Genomic DNA, 21,338 nt, shown 5'->3' with positions numbered 1-21,338 from the left:
ATCATAGAATAAAATCTAAATTAAAGAAACAGCTCGTGAATAGCTGATCACCTGGCAGTGCTGTGACTGAACAGACAAAAATAGTTTAAAAGCTTAAAGAAAGGGGAAACTTGCAGTGTTAGTGACTTTCAAATGTGCTTAAAACCCCTTACAAAACATGCAACCAAGCCAGCCATACACTTTTGAAAGCAGATACCCTGAGAAATAATTTGCTTTCAGAAAAACTAAGTCTATAATTATTTCACATGCAGGACTTCTGACAGAGCCCCCTGGGAACTGTGAGTGGGTAACTAATTGCAAGCAGCATGGAGACAGCTAAAAAAAGTAAAAGTAAATCTCTGTGCATATGGGAGAGGATTCTTTGTTGGCATTTGTCAGGACTGATATAATGATTTTTAGAGGCAATAGCTTCTGTTTTACAGGAACACATGGTCAAAAAGAACAAAGCAACAAGATGGCAAAATCAAGTGTGAACAGACACATCCTGCTTAGGAATCCTGTGACACTGATTCCTGGTGCACTGACAGAATGCTGCGAGAGTGGCTTCCACACACACCAGAGCTGTTCATGCTGATTCAAGGTTATTGGCTTTTGAAATTTTGGTTCACTGCCTTCTCCTTTTTAGCTTATGAATGCAAGTTTCTCCATTTTTATCTTTCACTAGCTGAGCAACTTTTAACATAATTACACAAAAATAAGAATGTGGTAAATATTGTTTCTGTGAATACTGACTAGTAGTTTAGCATTACTAGGGATCTCACTGTCCTTTAATTCTTCTAACAAAGGGGATTTCTGAGTGAGAAAGCTGAGCTGTATTCCAGATGATGTAGTATTTTCACATTAATTCTGTACTGAAGGTAAAATAGCAGTGTCAGTAAGACAACACGAATATCCCATTAAAAGTTCATTATCTCCACTGGAATTTGGGATCATGTAAATAAATAATGTGTTTTTCAAACGTAAAATCCATCTGTAGGAATATGAAAAATAACTATTAACTGAAAATAATGTATAATGTATAATTAACTTCACATATGTATTTAAATTATCTCAAAAATTCAACACAAAAATGCTTTGACCTTATATCCTGACCAATTCTTCAAGTCAAATGTGTACCTTCTGCTATATAATTTGTAAGCAAAATAATACCTATTTAATCCAAAAGAAGTAAAATTCAGGAAATCTCTTGAAAACAAATATCAAATATACTTGAAGTCTTGATGCTTTTACCATGGCTTCTACATTTTGTGCTGCTTCATGAATCTGTGACTTTCTTTTATTGCCACTTCCAGGCAGTGCTAGCACAATAGAGACACTCCATGTGCCAGCCTCTCACATTTACAGCAGCAGCTGATTTCTGCTGCTAGAAGGGTGTAAATAAAGGAACCAGAAACCACTGTTTTCCTAAGAGTAAGGAACTTTTAAAGTATTGACTACTAAAAATCAGGTCACTGCACGCCTGTATCAGCACTAGGCAAGCTGCTGTGCATCTGCCACTCATTAAAAGCAAGAATACATGCCTGAACTAGGAAGTTTAAATCTGGCTGCCAAAGGGCTTCTTTGGAACTGATACTACACTTAATGAATCTTTCAAAAAAATTAAGTAGCCAAATTAATCAATGACCTCAACAGAGTTGCCAGGTAACTAGCCAGTATAATAATATTCCACAGTGATATACAGATGAGTATCTTCTACTGCCAACTGCTGTAACTGTAGAAACAACAAACAAAAAACCCCACACATTGTAATTTTAGAAGCTGAAGGTTTTCAAAGGGTGAGATTTCTACGTGTTTTTTGGACAATAAAGTAATCTCTTATACCCTTTATCAAACCATACTATAGGCACAAGTAAAATTTATTCAGGAAGTGACTGGATACAGTTTTGGCTTAAGACATTGTTTGCCATTTCTTTTTTAAAATATGATTTTCTACAGGAATATTATCTTTCAGCTCATTATTTCTACAGTTACAGCTCTGACAGACAAGTGGGAAATTTGGCCAGCCAGTGGCATTTCAAAGATTGCCAAAGCACGTAGGCGTTCCTGAAAATCCCTATTTGTGCTCACCTACATCTTTTGGAATCTACACAGATTTAATCTACATCACTTTGTGGCAATTATTGTTGATATCTTGTTCTCATTAAAAGCATTGCTCATCCATACTGCAAAGTAATGACCAAAATGGAAAGTGACATTATAAGCTTTTCTTTTTTAAAATAATTTGTCTGAATGTGTCAAGAAAACCATGAAGAAACAACAGGTTATTGTTATAAAAAAATAATCTGTTACACACTATGAGTTGAAAAGATAGCAGTTTTGTAGTTAGGGTCCAATCAAACAAATAGTTATTAACAAAATGCTTCTAGAGCCTTCACCCCCTGCTGCTCTAAATCGATGGAAAGGATGGCAGTCTTTGTTGGAAAATGACTTGGGAGTTGGTAAAGCCTTAAAAATAGACTGGGAAAAATGGAACTCGTGTGTGTGCATACAGCACACACACACGGCCAGGCCCACCTCCCCTCTCCCCACCTTCCAGAAGGCAGCCAAGGGGCTCACCACATCATATTGTAACAGTTTTATCTGATCTGTTCCCAGATCATCTTTCAAAAACCAGGGTAAAAACCTTCTTTGCTGAATTACTTGGAAAACAACAAAGAGGGAGGAAGAAAAAAAAGCTTTTCAAGTGATTCAAAGCTTTCACACCTTTGGGTTTCAAACTACTATTCTAATGCATTATTACTGACTAGTACCTGACAGGAAAAGGAAAAAAAAACAACAATCCTACATTCTTGGCACCATATAAAGAAGTAACAGGCTAAAATGGATTGATCTATTCTCCACACCTTATATTTATCTCTTAAATGATTCATCAGTCCCTGGTTAAAACACTGTACTCCTACTGAAACAAGAACTCAGGATGGGAAATCAAGTTTTGCTTGCAATTCTTCTCTTTAGCAAGTTTGTCAGGCAAAAATTAGCAAAGAAAGAAAATACTCACTCTAGGAAATCCTCTCTTAACTTACTGCTGCACCTAGTTTGTATTCTGAGCCGTGCTGTGGTCCTTGTTTAGAATGATGTTTATGATTTCACCCTCGTGTTCTTTCATATGATCCAGCAGATTTTCTTTGTTGGTAGACTCAAAACCACAAATGCAGCAGCAGAAGAGAAGAACACAGTATTCTGTGCCAAGATGGGGTAGAGTGGAGTTCTTTTCTAAACTGCATGAGGTATTCATCAAGCTAGGTTTTTCATTTTCATCAGAACCTGAAATTTCATTTGTAGTCTGGTTAATTGACTCCGTAAAAGACACCAAGTTGTCTGAACTTCCTAGTATAGGTACTGTACTTTCATCTGTGCCTTCTAATAAGGTTTTGTCAGTGAGCTGTCCTTGAAACCTGAAATAACAATAAAAACCAAAACCAATATTAAAATATACAGCTGTTGCTTTTTGATAGGAACTTTATTTTGGGTCAGGCTTGGGTCTTTTGAGAGATAATAGGGCTTGACAGTAAATCAGACATACCTACTGCTTTGTGAAATGGCATCATTAATAGCCTTGTTCACTTGTTCATAGTTATAATTTTGGTCACTTGCATGTTTCCACATATGGGACTTCAAGGATGGAGGATGGCTACATACATATCCACAGAGAGAACATCTGGGGGGAAAAGGGAGAAGGTAAAAGAGAAACATTTAAAAGTTAAATTTTATTAGTTCACTAATGGTTTAATTCTTCCAAAAGGATGAGTAAGCAGACAAATCCATGTGAACCTTATTCTAGGTCCCCCTTTTCAGTTTTGTAACTGGGTCATGTTAGTTTACAAAGTTTCATCCTGAAATGTAAGACTATTTTTAGGGTCTGAGAACTTTTTAATCTAATTTTTTTGATTTTCTAAACAACAGAAATGAGATCTTATCTATTTGGCCTGATAAAACTGTCTAAACACTGCAGAAATGCAGTATTTCTGCTGAGTGCTGAAACATGGCACCTGGCAGGGAGGTAGTGAGCTCTCTCTGCCATTGCTCTGAGCCAAGCAGGAACTGTGTAATTAGCACTAATCATGTCAAATGAAGTAAATAAGTCTTTTGTGGTATAGCAAGTATATATAGTTTATAGTATAATATAATTTATTAAGGATCACAGAGTTGTTGAAGTTGGAAGAGACCTCTTGAGGTCACATAGTCCAATCCAGCCCCTCAAGCAGGACCAGCAGGTTGCTGAGGGCAGTGCCAGATTCTGAAAATATTCCCAGATCAGGATTCAGACAGGTGATCATTTTCTCCATTGAGTTTTCCATCAGCTCCAGTACCACAAGACTAAATTATCTATTTCCCTGTAAAACACCATCTTATGCAGTAAAGAACAAAACCTTGAATAATAAATCTTATTTACAGGGAGATGTAGTGTATATTTATGGACAGAAATAACCCAAGACTGATCAAATCCTGTATAACCCTTTTCCTGCATGAATATTCATCAGAGGAGGTTTTTCTATGTGTTTTTTAAGATGATAAATTACACACCTCAGCATGAAGGAGATGAGTGATGCTGCATGACATCACTTCAGAGCAGGATCTGTCTTTCTGTCTTTTGGATTAAAAAAAAAATGCTACTTCGCTCAGCTGCCTGCTACTTTAGAAGGCTTCAGTTCCCCAAATCCCACGGAAAAAATCAGAATCAATCGAAGGTGACCTTGTGCTATTATAACTATAAATTATAACTAGGAATGCATCTCTGCTCAAGCAATGTGATCCCAGTGTGTTACTATGACGAGTCTGTTAAAATGCAAGTCAGTTTTTGTAAATTTTGAAGACCTTTTCAGAAATGTAACCTGGAAACACAGGAAAGCCTATATAAAACCACATTATACACTACAATTCAGTAAGGTTTTATGAGTTTTCATAATGACAGTAGGGTATAGTCCTTAAATGCCCTGCAAATAATCATACACAGGAAACTATTTCTGCTCAGCAGAAGATTGCAGAGAACAAAAAAAATCCCCCAAGTTAGGTGAAAGGCATGGTACATTGCCTTGCTTGTGGAGCAAGGTAGTTCTGTCCTGCTAGGGAACAACAGGTGTGTCCTTCTAGCTCACTTTTCTCTACTGATTTGGAATGGAGGACCCTATTTGTCTCTTTTCCTTCTAATCTGGAGCTTTACAAAGAAAATGGATGCTTTAAAAGGTAAGTGAGTGATTCTCAGATTGGGAATCTTAGTATCTCTAACAAGGCTGTTACAAAATACATCATTAGATAAAAGGCAAACTTTATAGTTAATTTATTGATAAAATTAGGCCAAAATAATTTTTTTTTTGTAAAACACAAAGATCAACAAATAAATCTTAATTTCATTTAATGTGCCCACTAGTCTCACCATACATATGATTATCTGTGCCACTAATACTGCTTGGTCAGTGGTTTGGGAACACAATCAATGAAGCCACAGCCCAGTGCCCATTTTTAGCCCCTTCAAAATACTCTCATTTTTTGAAGTCATTAATTTACTCGGGTGATTTACTAATAAAATTTACTTTGCAGAGAACAGCATGTTTTCAGCCAAATACTGTTGACTAGTTTAGCTTCCAGTTCAAATCAGACACAGAAACTCCAACAGCTTTTAGCATGCTGCACTACAGTTAATGATTATATACATACAGTATAGTTACAGGATATGCAACACTTTCTCAGAGAAACAAAATTATTTACCACTGAGTTGAGTAGTAGAAGCCTTTCAATTCCATAGCATGACCTGTCCTACTGCTTGATTTGTGCTGAATTATTAAACTTCACTGTTCAGGTATATTCTGCATTGATATACTGGGGAACAATTCTCTTGCAGCTGTGGATAGACTAATTCCTTGGGGATGAGGGACCAAAGTGTAGAGGTTTCCAGTAACCTGTGGTAATACCAAGAGCACTCAGCAGTACCGTGGGAAGTATGACAGCTGAGCAAATAGAACTTAATGCTTCTATGAACATTTTGGGGGAAAATGCAGTGGAAGTACTTTTAAGCTGTAGAAGCAGCTTTTCTTGAGAAGAAACCTCAGTGTCAATGTGCTTTATTTGGATTTTTTATATTGCCCTTAAAATCTTCCACTAAGAAATATTCAGAATATTCCCGATTTTCTTTCCTTTCCCTTCCCAACTCCTGTTTTTTGTTGTAAATTAGTAGTAGACAATTACACATATTTGTGCCAACTTTCTCATGTATCTATAAAACACCCGTATTTAGGGACAGACTATAAGGGACACTCACCACTTAATGACTATTCATACTAAACCTTAACTAGGTGATGCCAACCTGGATTCCAACTGACGTGTGCATGCAAAGGCTGTGCCTAGACTGGGATGTTAAACAAAGCCAGGGAACGTTCCTGGATACTGGAATTTACCAGTTCATGTTCAATGTTAGAAGTGCCACGGCATGGTTTTGGCTCGTACAATCTCCTAAACAATTCCAGGCATGCTTAGGTAATTACCATGGCCCAGAAACTACTTGCAATAGGCAGTTTGTGTGCAACCACCACATTCTGAAAAGCAAAACACAGAACACTGAACACTGTCCCAGAAGGAAGTCACGGATGTGTTTAATCAGCCAGCAGAAGCATCGCCTGGGAATGCCACGGCAGATCCATCAAAAAAACCCAAACAAGTCTCTGGAGCAAAGAATGACTCTAGGAGGGAAGGCAACAGAATCTGAGCACTGCTTTAATGTAAGAAAACCCCCACTGTCAGAGCTTTTTGCCACATGAGCCCCGTTACATACTTGTACTGTTCCAAGAGCTGCACTGCCTGATGCTCCTGGGGGTGCTGCCTCATGTGGCACTTCAAGCTATTCATATTTGTGGTGGCGAAGTCACACACGCAACATCTGAAGAGACAACAACAAGTGAACTAATCTGACAATTCACTGCTGACACTGTTCCAAACCCCAACAGCTATGAGAATGCAAAGGTGCCTAGAAAGACAACAGCTGAGGACTAACAATATGTACAGAACTCCAAGTTACAATGTTAACCTGCTGTTGGGCAGCGAGAATCTTCTGCAGCCCAAAAAAGCCTCCACCTTTCAGCAAGCATCACTAGGCATTACAGATGATGTTTTTTCCTCCAATCTCTCTCGTGCCCCTCTCCTCTTGTGGGTAACCCTCACTAAGTGCAAGCAAGGTGAGGATGCAGGTGGCTGGGTGCAGCCCTTCCAAAGGCACAGTGGGACCCTAAGAGCTGCAGGGGAGAATATGTGCTCTACTAAATGCACCAGCAATGTTCTCATGACATTGTAAAAGCCAAACCAGTAATAAAACACCAAGTTTCAGGGCTTTACTGCTGAAAAAGAAGTCAGTGACAAGCTTAACATATTCAGATTTAGGTGTCCTAAGCACGTCACATCATGCCATTCAAATTTTTATTTTTTTTTACTTCTGTCACAATATCTTTGTATAAAACAAATAAAGCAATCTGGATCTAAATTCAGATCCATGGATTTAGATCCCAAAGTATTACACAAATTCCTTGCTATTAATAAATATCAATATACTACCACACAACCTTCCTGTATCTACCATATTAAAACAGAAACCATCAAGCTCAGCTAAATCTCTTATGTCTTTTTTTTTTTTTATGGTAAAATGTCCAGATATAAAATTTGCTCTATAGTGTGAAACAGTTTGAGACTGCAGGATACTTAGCCTGAGAATACTCGCTATATTTTTAAAAGGATTTAATTGTGCAGTATTAAAATCCAGAACATACCAAATCTACAAAAAACATATCATTTAAGGCTCTACAGCTTAGTTTCCAGCAAGTTTTGTCAAACAAATAATAAAATATGTTTACAGCTCTCAAAATGGCAGCAGTATAGTAGGCTGCTGATTGATACTATGGAAGGCTTGAGGAATTCATGTTTCAGAATGAGAAATACCATAAATACTGGATCATTATGGTTTTCAGACTGTGGCTTAAGTATCCTGCCAGCTTTTCAGATTTGTCTAAGGGGTTTATGAAAAAATAATAAGAGAAGCAAGGCAGATGGGTCGGTTTGTATTTAGTATGCAGCAGTCTGTACCACCAATGGAAAATTTCCAAGGGCTCCTAAATCAAAACAGCCTGCTAACACCAATTTGAAAACTACCATGTACAAGACACTCTACAGTATCTGCTGCTCCAACCTCAGTAAGTAATAAATAATGGTAATAGCAAAGGTTCTGAGGAGAAAACAATCTATTTGTATTCCACACTTGCTCTCTGAGTAAACATCTTGTGAATTTTTGCCAGTGTTAAGGGATATCATAATAATGCACACATCAAAATACAACATGTTTTCAAGGTCTGTTTATCCAAAAGAGAAAGTCCCTGCTTAGCTCAGCATTTCAAGGTGTTCAATTTCCAGAATTTTCATTAAAAATAGAAGTTTACATTAAAGATCAGCTCAAAAACTCTATTGACTCGGATCTATTTTCTAGCCACTAGAGAGGGACAGAGATCCACACTGTGTGAGCACAGATTCAACTGGGGGGAATTTATGCAGCAACCAGTAGGAAAATGCAGGATTCAATTTTTTCACTGGGGACCTCAGCTATAGTATTACATGTGATTTTAGATACCCAAGGTCCTATATAAATCCATATGAAGCCCTTGTAGAAGACTTATAAAATATGATTCTAAGTGAGTATGTTACTATTGTTAGAAACCAGTGAAAAAGATGAAGCACTTGGAGACAAGGGCAGAATTTTTCCATACTCTGTAGCAGCTAACGTAAAAGCAGTAATATGACAATGGAGAACATTTTGCAATAAAGCAAATCCAAAATGAAGTTAGGTGTGCAAGGGTTTTGAGAAATATATTATTACTGTTGGCTAAAGTCCAGTATTATAACAGAATTATCTTCCTCTCCACACGTGAATTCTTTGAACTGAAAACAAGCAGCAGACTGCCACAGCAAAAGATGCATTCTGGAAAAATTAGCAAATCTTAATGACATAGTTTGAATCAGCCAGCAAGTGTGGCTCTTTCAGTAATTTGCAGTACAATAATGTGATTGCAGCTCTCCACCAGCACCTTTCCCAGCTGCATGAGCAGCTGAGTGACCCTGGCAGGGCCAGGCAGGCCCAGGCTCTCACCTGTATGGCTTATCCGAGTTATGGATGCGGCGGTGGTTCCGGACACCCACGTACGTGGTGCTTGTGTAGTCACAGACATCACACCTGAACAGCTTCTGAACTGAAGACTTGCTTCCTACTGAAACCAAATCCATTATTTTAGAGAGCTGCACTCAGCGCTGTAAGGAATTCTCAGATTATCATTTCATCACAACTGAGTTAAGAAACGTGAATTAACATTTTAAAGTACTAGTTTTGAATGTCCATAAACATTTAATATTTTTAAAGTACTAAACAGATATAGAGCTAAGAAAGGTATGGTTTATTTTACCATATTGTTCTGCATTTGTCCTGCCATTTACAGGAGTTATTAGAATTTTAGGAAAACACATTCTTTTTCTCTCTGTGAGCGCCTCCCTTCTCCCTGCAGTTGGGAGATCCTGTTACAGCAAAAGGTGATAAAATGTGGGACTGCTGAACCCAGCACTTTCACTGCTTTGCAGAATGCATCAAATCAAAGGAAAAGACAGGGACTGAGAATGGATGAGTTTCAAACTGGCAAACACAGAGAAGGAAAGCAAAAGACCTCCCGAAGCCTCTAAATCCTCTTTATCATCCAACATGCACTCATGTTTTCTGAAAGATATGAGAGGATAAAAAAATAGATATTGACCAGATGTCTTAATAAATAATCTGGAACTTACCCAAATTACTAAAAAGCAATTGTAACAAAAGTAATTTTTTCCTTCCAGAATGAAAAAGACACTTGAAAAATTAATGGTTGCAGAGACAAAGGCTAATGACTCCTTAACCACAGGAAAACGTGTGCACACGAGTGCACAGTTGGAGTATTTTTGAGATGTAAGTGTGTACACTTTAACAGTCCTGTTCCTGCTCCCACACTGAGTAATGGCTTCAGATATTAAGATATTAACATTTGGAATCAGGGATGGCATTTTTTCAGGTAATTTTGCACGTAATTTTCCCATTCCAGCCTATCATGCTGTACCTCATGCACTTTTTTTTAGACTTAATTTTCTCATTATCAAAACAATTAAGAGTTGTGATGGCAAAACTCTTTTAAGGAGACTTTTCTTTTCCCACAGGAAGGCACTGAATTATGCCAAAAAGGGTTCTAGATGTATTATTCTGATGAATACAGTCACACAGCTAACTTCAGCAGTAAAGGAAAATTGCAACTAATTGAACTTTCACTCCAAAATTTAGCACATTTGGTTCAAGATGCAAATTCATCAGGTAAAACTGACAACCTCAGAGGGTTATTGTGAAGAATACATAGTACAGCATATAAAATAAAATGGCAGTCTGAATACAAAGACAGGGAAATAAAATTGGAATATTTCTGTGTGCACCAAGATAACCAAAAATATATTTCCTGTATTTCATTTTTTAAAAATGACACAGTGCTCACTCTTTAGCAGTCTTATAAGAAATAATGTGGAAGTAATATACAACAGGCACTCTTTGCAAGTCAACCTTAAAGCAAAAGATACTGGAATTTTTCCTACAATATGCTCACAGAGTAAAATTTATTAGTTTTGTTTTTCCTTTAACGTGAAAATTATCAAAACAATACTAATTATTTACTTGAAGATTTTGGAATTTATATTTCTGCATTATTCTTTTATGAAAACACATTCATGTAGGAGACCTCAAGTGGATCAAGGACACTCACTGGGCTGCAGATCTATGGGAGAGCAGGGGCTATGCTCTGCTTGAAGGGGTTTTCCATCTGAAATTCTGCAGCTTTAGAATAAATTGCTTCCAAATGTATTTTCTGTTATGAATTTGGTATTTCAGTGGGCAGGCAGTTTAAAACCAACTGTAGCTAATGAGATTTTTAAAGCATTATGCAAACATATTAGCTACAGCATAGTTCTAAGAGACTCACACCCAGCAGCACACACTTAGGAGCAATTATTTATACCAATCACTACTTTATATTTATTTCTTCCACAAAATGCACATAAATTATAATACATCACATCATCTCTTGCTGTTACAAAATATCACTTGTGTCCCTCACCCCCTCCACTGGCTTATTTCTTGTGGGTTTGGGGCCTGTTTTGCTTTCTGGATGGAGAGTATTAGGTCTCCTACAAGTGAATATGGAAATGACAGATCTTTGTTGCAGCAGCAGTAACAGGTGCTCCTGTAATGCTGCTTATTACCCTATTCCTTCATTATTAGACATTTACAATCTGATCATATCCAGTGTCATAATGCTCCTTTTAATTTATTGTACAACCATGGTGAATAAAGAGACTTTTAGGACTAACTATTTCATAAACAAGAAATGAAACTGTTCCAGCTCAGGCATCTTTCACATTAACAGATGCTATGCCATAAACTTCTTTGTTTTGTGTCGCTTTATAGGGATGACATCTGTTTGACAAGAGATTGCTGTACTGCAGTGGTGCTGCAATTTGATTATAAATTGGTTCTGAAATAATTTAAGCATTCCACAGTACGAGTTAATAAAAGTTTAAAAGGAGAACTGTTTTCATTCAAGCCACACTACTAAATTTCATGTGGGGTAAAGAGTCAATTAAAGTGCATGGCTGGAATACTTCTATAAGATAATAATGAGAAAAACATATTTATAAAAACACCTCTAAACTAACTGAAAGCAGGCAGATTTCTTGAACAGGGTCTTTCCTTTCATGGAAGTTAATTTACAAGATCAGGATATAAACTAAAACAACCTCATTAAACATACTAATTTCAAAAGAAGACAGGACTATTGATTTTCACATTACCAGTCACGTTACCAGGACTTGAGCTCAAAAGGTACATTATTTCTCCAAACCTGACATGTTTCAGTCATTGCAAGGGAGTTATTCCTGTATCACAACAGCTCTAGGAATACTGGTTTACAGCAAACAAAATACTGTCAGAAATAATAGCCCAAGCTTATAGATATTTTTAACTTGCTAAACAAACAGAGTTTTATTTCCCATCACTTCCATTCAAACGTTTGTACTATTACTTCTGCAAAAAAACCCCATTATGTAATAGGAAACATTCCCACTCCCAGCAGACCCTCCCTGGCTCCCCCTGGCTTTGAATGGCTCTCTCAGGCTTAGGTCCTGGGGACGTACTGAGCACTACAGATCAATTTCCTGAATTTAAATGCCTTCTGCATTGATGAGAGCAAAAAGGAGCTTGGAAGGGTCATTCTACCTGAGGTTGATAAGGTAATTAACTTTTAACTTGTATACTGAAAGCCGGAAAATGAGGCAGTGTGAGCTAAGAGACCAGAAGGCAAAGTTGGGAACTCATTCTGTTCTGACATGTACCAAGTTGTTTTGGTCAAACCATTGCCCATCCACACTGGCTCGTGCTGGTCAGTGCCTTTTTTCACAAGAAATTGCATCCATTTCAACAACTTGTGCATTCACTGAGCAGTAGAGGAAAGAGTAGAACACAGAAATTTCCACTGCAACCTAAGTACTATTAGAGTGCACGTTTTGCTGTCTAAACAAATGAGTACAGTTAGGACAGAAAAGAGCTTTGTGCACAAAATGGAAATACTTCAACTCACAGTTGTTCAGAGACTATCTAATTACTAGCATTTCTCCATAATGCTCTAAAATTGAAAAATGCTAATAATTACAGTGTTGCCTTCAAAATAAAAATGCTGTAAATATTTTCAGTAGCTATAACTCACCAGAGAAGAGGACTCATTCACACTGCAGTGATACACAGTGGGTCTCCAGGGCACACAAGGCATTTTAAAGCCACATTTTCTCCCTAAACTTCAGAATTTGGGTTTTTTTTTCCTCCTATTTGATTCCCTTAATGCATTAAGAGTTTGCTGGGTTTGTTTTTGTTTTGTTCTTTTGTTGCTGTTTATGTTTTGCAAACAAACACTATTAAATTAGAAGCAGATACACAGTTAAACACGAGGCTCTAAGCAACCTGGTCTGGTGGGAGCTGGCCCTGCCCATGGCAGGGCTTGGAAAGAGAGGAGCTTTTAAGTCCCTTCCAACCCAAACCATTCTATATCTCTATGAACATGATACCTATTGTTACCCTGGCAACTCTTACAGATACTCATTTTGGACATTACCTTAATTAAACAGAAACTAAACTCAGAAGGAATGGGCATTGTATGCATATGCTGACAGCAAACTACATCACCATGGTGACTTAAAAAAAAAGGCTTTCTATTGTTTAGGTCATTTGGAAAACACTATAGGTGGGAAAGGAAAGGAAAGGAAAGGAAAGGAAAGGAAAGGAAGGAAAGGAAAGGAAAGAAGGAAAGGAAGGAAAGGAAAGGATAAGGAAAGGAAAGGAAAGGAAAGGAAAGGAAAGGAAAGGAAAGGAAAGGAAAGGAAAGGAAAGGAAAGGAAAGGAAAGGAAAGGAAAGGAAAGGAAAGGAAAGGAAAGGAAAGGAAAGGAAAGGAAAGGAAAGGAAAGGAAAGGAAAGGAAAGGAAAGGAAAGGAAAGGAAAGGAACAAATGTCTTCTTAGAAGACCAAAATAATATTGCATATCAGTTGTTTTTCACAAGAAGAAATGCAGGGTTTAATTACTGGAGCTAAAAATGTATCACCTAACAATAAACGCCACTTCAAGACTGACTGTGGTAAATTTTGCCCTCTGGAAAGAGCATATATTTAAGGTTATGAACAGGGATGAAAACATTTCAGCACAAGAGATCTTAAAACCAGTTACACAAACACAGCAAACAAGTAATATTATGAGTGGCTTTTTGTAATTTCAAGTGTAAATATAAACAGTACCTTCTCTATCATCTGCTTCATTGGAAACTATTAGTTTGTTAGCTGTAGCTGTAGAGAAGAGATCTGGAAGACTGTGTTGTTCTCTTTCATGATTTCGCAGCTGGCTCTGAAAAAAACAGTTCCTAATGTTCATACATACAGTGAACACTTGGAATATTGCAATCATCTGTGACATTGTTACTCAAGCTTTAATGGTAACTGATATGAAATGTATGTTAACATATATACAGATTACCCCTTAGGTAATTTTACTACAAACAAAACAAGTAAATATCATGAATTAGTAACATAAAGGACTGATGAGAGTGACTGAGATTCTGTGATTTGTGTTTATTTAGAAAATAGATTTCCTTCTTTCCCCATTCCCACAGACAAGTGGCCACAGTTCTTCCTCCAAAATTGTTATACTCCAAAAGCATGAGATTAGAGGCTTGTGTGAAAATTAACTCAGTTTTCATATTGCCTACCGACTTAAGAACACACCAGTCCTGTCTCTATTTGCTTGGGGAGAAAGAAGAGAGAGCCTTTTGCTACCCTACCTGTGTATTTTTTCAAATTAGGACTAAATGGCAATAAATATGGGAAAATTTGCATGACCGCTGCTTCCAACAGGTTCAGCTGTACAGCTGGATACTGATGCAATCTGCTCTGTATTCCTGAGTACTGAGCTGAGTACATAGGAACTCACTCACTAATGCTTAATATAGCAATTAGGAAAACAGCAGAAGTGTACTATTCTACTCTGGTATGTAATCTTTCAAATCTACGTTCTACAGAACATCCAGAGCAACATAACAGTGGAAAAAAGGAAAAAAAAATCATCTGCTTCAATGTGTCTCATGTTATCCCCAAATGCCACGCTCACAACAGGAAGGCATGTTTGAGCATTCTTTTAAAGTTTCAGCTATTAAGATCTTTGATGCTTCCCTTTCTTCCTGCAGTTGCTATGTTTGGGCAGAAAAACAACACGATATTATTATGTCCATGAGATAATTCTCAGGAAAAAAAGTTATACGAGGAAGCAAGGTTATTTCAGTGTGCAGAGCAGAAGAATTACAGCTGAAGCGTATATTCAGCACGTGCTGCTGGCAATAATCCCTAATGGTAATTACAACGAAGCCAGGATGTCAGACCCAGTTAAGTTAGAAAGAGGGATCACCAGTTATTAAAAAAGCAGCAAACCAGGTTATTCAGCGATTCTAGACAGGCACGGGAAGGGCTTTACCTTGTAGTGGAAGGACTCCTGGCACTGCTTGCACTGGTACATGCGAGCTTTGCAGTGGTTGATCATGTGGCTCTCCAGGCCCTTGCTGTCCCCGGCGACGTGCTCGCAGATGGGGCACTGGTAGGGCTGGCGCTGGCGGTGCACCCGCAGGTGCTGCTTGATGTAGCCCTTGTTGCCGCTGCTGTAGTGGCAGAGCCGGCAGCGGTACGGCCGCTCGGCGCTGGGCAGGAACTCCACCAGGTTACTGCCAGCCACGGCCGCGTCGCCGGCGTTTTGGCACTGGGCGTTGTCCTGTAACTCTTTCAGGATGTCATCGTCAGAAGCGTTCTGGTCTGTCCTCTCCTTCAGTTTTTCAATGACAGTGAGCAGTGACATACTGATGCCCATTTTAATTGGCGCTTCTGATAACTCTGGTCTCTCTTTCTTTATTTCAACTATTGCACGTTCGCTTTGGTTTAAGCCACTGAACTCCTCAGAGGGATCCTTAAGTGAGGACACCGCTTTAGAATGAGCTGTGCATGGGCCATGAGTGCCCTGTCCCGCTCCTGCGTCCACAGCATCCTCTCCAGCCAGAGCCCTGAGGCTGGACCGTGTCAGTTCTGCAGCTCTAATTGGCATTGTAACGAGAGCTTCTGCTGCTAAGGAGTGCAGTCGCAAAGACTCTGAATTTGTCCTCCTTCGTGCAGGAGGCACATTTTCATCAGCTGTTACATTTTTATTAGCGCTTAATTCGTTATCTTTCTTCTCGGTATTATTCCATTCTATTATTACTTCTTGAATTGCATCTGAATGATAAACTTCATCAGGTACTTCACAGGTAACAGAGGACTCCTCTGAGATCAATTTTTTTTCTGTTTCAATGTCAGTGTTCATTAAGAATGGCTTTTGTAAAACACTTTCTTCAGCACCTGGCAAACGCTCTACTATGACATTAATGTGACCCTTTTTATTTGGACTACAACTGATGATTTTCTGTGCTGATGACAGCAGGCTGTCAGTTATCAAATTGTCTGGTTCTGTGTCTGATACAGTCTCCTCTACAACCTCTGCAGTGGGAGAATGCACCACGGATTCACTTACTATCTCTTCCTCTTTTACATTTGCTCCTATGGGCGATTTACATGGCAGTTGCTCAGAATTGCAAATCTGAAGCTGAAGAGAAGGCTCACTATGGATATCAAGTCCATTGTTTTCCAAAGAAAGGACAACTGTATCCACACAATGAGGTGTGTGAGTTACAACTGTCTCTGACAAGCTGGTGGTTTCGTTTTCTTCCTCAAAGATGGGGTAGGAGCAATCAACCTCCCCGGCATGTTTCCAAGCGTGTGTTTTCAACATCCTCTGCTGACCACAGGTGTACCTGCAAATTAAACACCTGTACATGCCATACTGCTCATAGGTGTACCATTTCCTCCTACCCATTTCAGGCACAGGAGCAGACTGAGTTGTATCCTTACATTCCAGATTTGCTGTCTGATCAGCCCCTGATTTGATGCTTCCTTCCACTGGCCCTTGTAGAAATGAACTTGTGACACTGACACACTGCTGCACTTTTGTCTGGATGCTGTTTTTACCACTATTCTCGTGGTGATTTTGGAAATGGGATTCAAGTTCTTCTTGGCTTTTGGAAGCAAAATGACATTCTGAGCACATCAATATCACTTCATTTTTCTGCCCATGTTGTTTTATATGTTCTTGTAGAATTAAGAGTGAAGGCGATAGAAACTTACAGAGACCACACTGGTAGCATGTCACCTTTTTTTTGTTTTGTGGAAGACAGTCAGTCACAAAATAATCTGCTTGTAACTCTTCAGCCTTTTTAGTAGCAATGACCGAGAGCTCGATTGCTTTAGCTGGGATTTCACAAAGCTCATCTGTGTCCAAGGACTGCGCAGAAGCATCGGCATGGGAACGTTTCTTCCCGATTAAAAGGCATCTTTGTGACTTCTCACTTTCAACTATTTTGCTCAGCTTCTGGATAACGTGGATCAGGGGGTCAGTTTTACATTTTCTCTGGTCTTCGCTGCTCTGCAGCGTTGGGCCAATGACTGTTTCAGAAATCAGCACAGCCTCCTGCTCCCCGATATTTGGCATCAATACTGCAATGCTGCTTCCTTCTTCCATAATACCTAAGAGAATGGAGGTTATAAAAAATAAAGATTTATACCTGCACAATGATGAAAATATAGCCCAGTACGACTTACATTCTTCTCTCTACCCAACACAGAAACCCAATTCCACTAACCTAATAAAAATTTTCAGAATGGCTACAGGAATAGCCAAACATATTAGGGACATTTAGTGGATACTGTGGATGCTATTCAACACAGCTGGAGAGAAGAATTCCAAGAGAGTCTCCATCAGGTGCCTCCAAGCTGTACAAGGGCAAGACAAGTGTAAGGTTCTAGAAGTGTTATTTTCATGTGTAAGTTAAGGAACAGTGTTACAGCTATTCTCTTTACTTTTACAAGCACTACACATCTGAATGCTAAACATTAAAATATCAATTGACAGTAACTGGCACACTGATGTTTAAAAGCACGGTATGATATGAAAATATATTCCTAATGTACTTTGATGAATTGATGCTCCTAAAGCAAATGAAAATTTCCAACAATCTAATTTATAACAACAAGCAATTTTTTCCTTGAAATGTTAGAAGAAAGTGATCCTGGCATTTACTTGCATCAGTCATTTCACTGTGACTATTTTAAAGACCATTCAAATGTCAAATCATACTTATCATTATAGAAGCCGTTCTCTAGAAAACTTACTAATTGTAGCTGTTTCTACTATTTCTTAATTGAAGGGAAAATCAAGTGGTACTAAAGTTATAAAGAGCAATTCTTTTCTGTTTTGAGGGAAGGCTACAGGCAGTAACTATTTCCAATTACCCCTCCTTTAAAAATATCAAACCATAAACCACAGGCAATAATGTGATAGTGTTGCAGGTCAGATTAGAAGCCAATTTACATAAAAACAGACCTTGTGATGTGAGCAGAGCTGTGGGTTGGGGTTGAAGGAGCTGGACAAAAGGTCTTACAGTTAAATTTACTTCAGAAAAAATGCCTAGAAATAACCTATTCTAGTGCCAATACATGTACACACATTTATTTTATACCAAGTTTTTATATACTAGGCATAAAACATGAAAGGATGAGAAATATTTATCAGTCATCCTTAAAAATTATACATAGTTAATTCATGTGGACTTTTTTTTTCTTTTTTGCAAGAAAGACACAGAGGCCAAAAAAGAATTTCCAGAACTGGTCCTAAAACCCCATGAAATCAACTCATTTCTACTTATGGATTTAGTGTACAGCATTATAATGCACAGACACAGGAGAACAGGGTCTGTGGTGCCTGTTTTTCACTACAGAAAAATTCTGGGCAGAACTACTCAAATTATCCTCATCTGCCATTCAGCTTCCAATTCAGGTTATCATCAGAGCTATCATTATATGCAATGTTAGCTTTGCAGTATCATCTGCACCTCATGTTAAATACTTCAGGTGGAAAATTATTATTTGAAAACCACCCTAATTCAGTTACATAAGAACACTTTGCTGTTTGTTTCCAACTCTTTTGAAACCGTTATGAAAAGTGAACAAACCTGCTTTTTACCCTAATGGCTTTTTCTGAAAAGAGATTTAATGGAACATTCAAAGACATATCTGAATATTAATTGAAATATTTTCGATTTGAAAACGAGTTAAGGAAAACTGGTGCTGCCTTAAATTACCCTTGGTACTTTTAAAACTTTGCAAGTACTGCTTAACAGATAAAAATTTTACCTGAAAGCAGCATAGCAACTAAGAGGAGAAATCCTTGACAAAAGACAATAAAAGAAATATGCTGCCATATACTGTTTCTGTGTCAAAAAGGCAAACAGAGAGCACCTTCACCTGTATTTATTTGGGATGCTTGGAGATGATCTCCCTTACCAGATACACAACTATGGTATATAGGTGTTACGTCACTCTCAGCTTAGAGTTTAATGTTTTCTGTGGCAGACTTTGGTTTTTAGGTAAATCAGAAGGATGATAAGATCTGTACACAAATTATCACAGAATAAGTTGGAAGGGACCCACAAGGATCATCGAGTTCAGCTCCTGTCCTTGCACAGGACCATCCCCAGGAGCCCCACGTGCCGGAGAGCGGTGCCCAAACCACCTGCACAGTAATTAAAATATCGTGTCTGGGTTAGATGCAGCCCCGAGGAGATCGCCTCCGAGCTGCCCATTCCGGCCGCGTCCACCACCCGCCGGACCAGCGCGGCGAGGCAGGGCGAAACGCCTCCAGGGCACGAAAAGCCAACCACGCTCCGCACGACCGGACTCGGAGATCGGTGCGATGGCATCACGGCCCCCGAGGGCAGGGAAACTCCCCGGCCGGCCGCCCTCCCTCGGGCCGGCCCCAGCCCCGAGCCGTGCCCGCAGGTGCCGGCGCGGCTCCGGCAGCCGAGAGCAGCGAGGAGCCGGCCCGCCGGGGTGGCCAGGCGGTGAGGAGCGGGAAGGGAAGGCGGGGAGGGAACGGAGGCAGCCCCGGGCCCGGGAAGGCTCCGCCGGGAGCCGCTGCCGCCCGTGGCTCCGCACATGGGCTGCGGCGCGTCGCCCCGGGGCCGGCCCGCCGCCGCCGCGCCTGACGCCCTGCAAGGCACCCGGCCGCCCGCCGCCGCCCGGGCCGGTCCCCGCCGGCCCCGGGCCGTTCCGGCCGGCTGTTCGCCGGCGATAATGGAGAAAAAGCCCGGTTATCCTCACCTCCGGCCGCCGCTTCAAGATGGCGACGATGGAGCCCGTATCACGTGACCCGCGGCCCGGATCAGGTGACCGGCGGGGGGCGCTGCCGCCTCCTGTTGCCATGGAGACGGGAGCGACTCTGCGTGTGGGGCGGCAGGGCCGGGGACACGGGGGGCGGCGCGGGAGTGTGTGTGGGTGACAGGGGGTGAGTGTGTCTGTGTGACAGGGTGAGTGTGTGTGTGTGTGTGTGTGTGTGGGTGTGACAGGGGGTGAGTGTGTGTGGGTGACTGGGGTGAGTGTGTGTGGGTGTGACAGGGGGTGAGTGTGTGTGGGTGACAGGGGATGAATGTGTGTGTGTGACACGGGGTGAGTGTGTGTGGGTGACTGGGGTGAGTGTGTGTGGGTGTGACAGGGGGTGAATGTGTGTGTGTGACAGGGGGTGAGTGTGTGTGGGTGACAGGGGGTGAGTGTGTCTGTGTGACAGGGTGAGTGTGTGTGTGTGACACGTGGTAAGTGTGTGTGGGTGACACGGGGTGAGTGTGTGTGTGTGTGACAGGGTGTGTGTGTGTGACACGGGGTGAGTGTGTGTGTGTGACAGGGTGAGTGTGTGTGTGTGTGACACGGGGTGAGTGTGTGGGTGTGACACAGGGTGAGTGTGTGGGTGTGACACGGGCCACAGCACAGAAGTGTTTGGATGTGACGCAGGGCCAGGGGCACACGTATGTTTATATGTACGTGTATGTGTGCTGTGTCTGTGTGTGTGTGACACAGGGCCAGGGGAACAAGGGGAATGGCACAGGACTGGGTGTGTATGTATGGGTGTGTGTGTATGGGTGGGTGTGTGTGTATGGGTGTGTATGGGTGTGTATGGGTGTGGGTGTATGGGTGTGTGTGTATGTATGGGTGTGTGCGTGTATGGGGGTGTGTACGTATGGGTATGGGTGTATGGGTGTGTATGTATGGGTGTGTGTGTGTGTATGTGTGTGTGTATGTATGGGTATGGGTGTGTATGCGTGTGTGTATGTATGGGTGCGTATGTATGGGTGTATGGATGTGTATGTACGGGTGTGTGCATGTATGGGTATGGGGGTGTGTATGTATGGGTGTGTACGTGTGTGTGTGTGTGTGTATGGGTATGTATGGGTGTGTATGGGTGTTTGTGTGTGTATGGGTGTGTGTGTGTGACACAGGGCAGGAGTGTGACCCAGGAGCACACAGGGCTGTGCCCGTGGGGAATGTCACAGCCCAGGTGTGTCCCGGAGCCGCTCGGGATGGCCGGGTGGGGGCAGCTGAGACTCAGCCAGTCCCAGGCGCTGCCCCTGCCGCTCCACTGCGGTTTTTCTCAGCCCGATCCCGCAATATTCCCATAGCCAGGGCCGAGCCTGGCACCACGATGCGCTCCAAAAATTGTGGACTCTCCGAAAAGGCGTTTCTTTCTGGCACGGTTTCCGATGCTAAACACCTGTAGTTAAAAAACTCGGCAACTTCCACATTTTGGGTCTAAAGCTG

At 40.6% G+C, this 21,338-nt stretch overlaps 1 protein-coding gene across 7 annotated transcripts; it reads right to left on the bottom strand.

Annotated features, from left to right (window-relative positions):
- Window positions 1-351: 351 nt before the first annotated feature.
- Window positions 352-19,881, bottom strand: ZNF507 (zinc finger protein 507). Of its 7 annotated transcripts, XM_062499921.1 has the most exons (8): window positions 19,851-19,881; window positions 15,091-17,219; window positions 13,866-13,971; window positions 9,119-9,236; window positions 6,767-6,871; window positions 3,524-3,658; window positions 2,999-3,395; window positions 352-970 (listed from the first exon to the last, which is right to left on the bottom strand). In XM_062499921.1, the coding sequence occupies exons 2-7, from the start codon at window positions 17,212-17,214 to the stop codon at window positions 3,032-3,034; spliced, it is 2,952 nt and encodes a 983-aa protein (XP_062355905.1). In that variant the 5' UTR covers window positions 17,215-17,219; window positions 19,851-19,881; the 3' UTR covers window positions 352-970; window positions 2,999-3,031. The 7 variants fall into 7 exon arrangements, with proteins under 7 accessions (XP_062355905.1, XP_062355904.1, XP_062355906.1 ...); XM_062499920.1 differs by having other exon boundaries at window positions 352-3,395; XM_062499922.1 differs by having other exon boundaries at window positions 352-3,395; window positions 9,119-9,233.
- Between the last annotated feature and the right edge of the window lie 1,457 nt (window positions 19,882-21,338).

Source organism: Cinclus cinclus, chromosome 11, assembly GCF_963662255.1.
Source record: "Cinclus cinclus chromosome 11, bCinCin1.1, whole genome shotgun sequence".
In the NCBI taxonomy this organism is placed as follows: Eukaryota; Metazoa; Chordata; class Aves; order Passeriformes; family Cinclidae; genus Cinclus; species Cinclus cinclus.
Note: the sequence above shows the minus strand (reverse complement) of the source record. Positions and strands in the feature narration are given on the sequence as shown.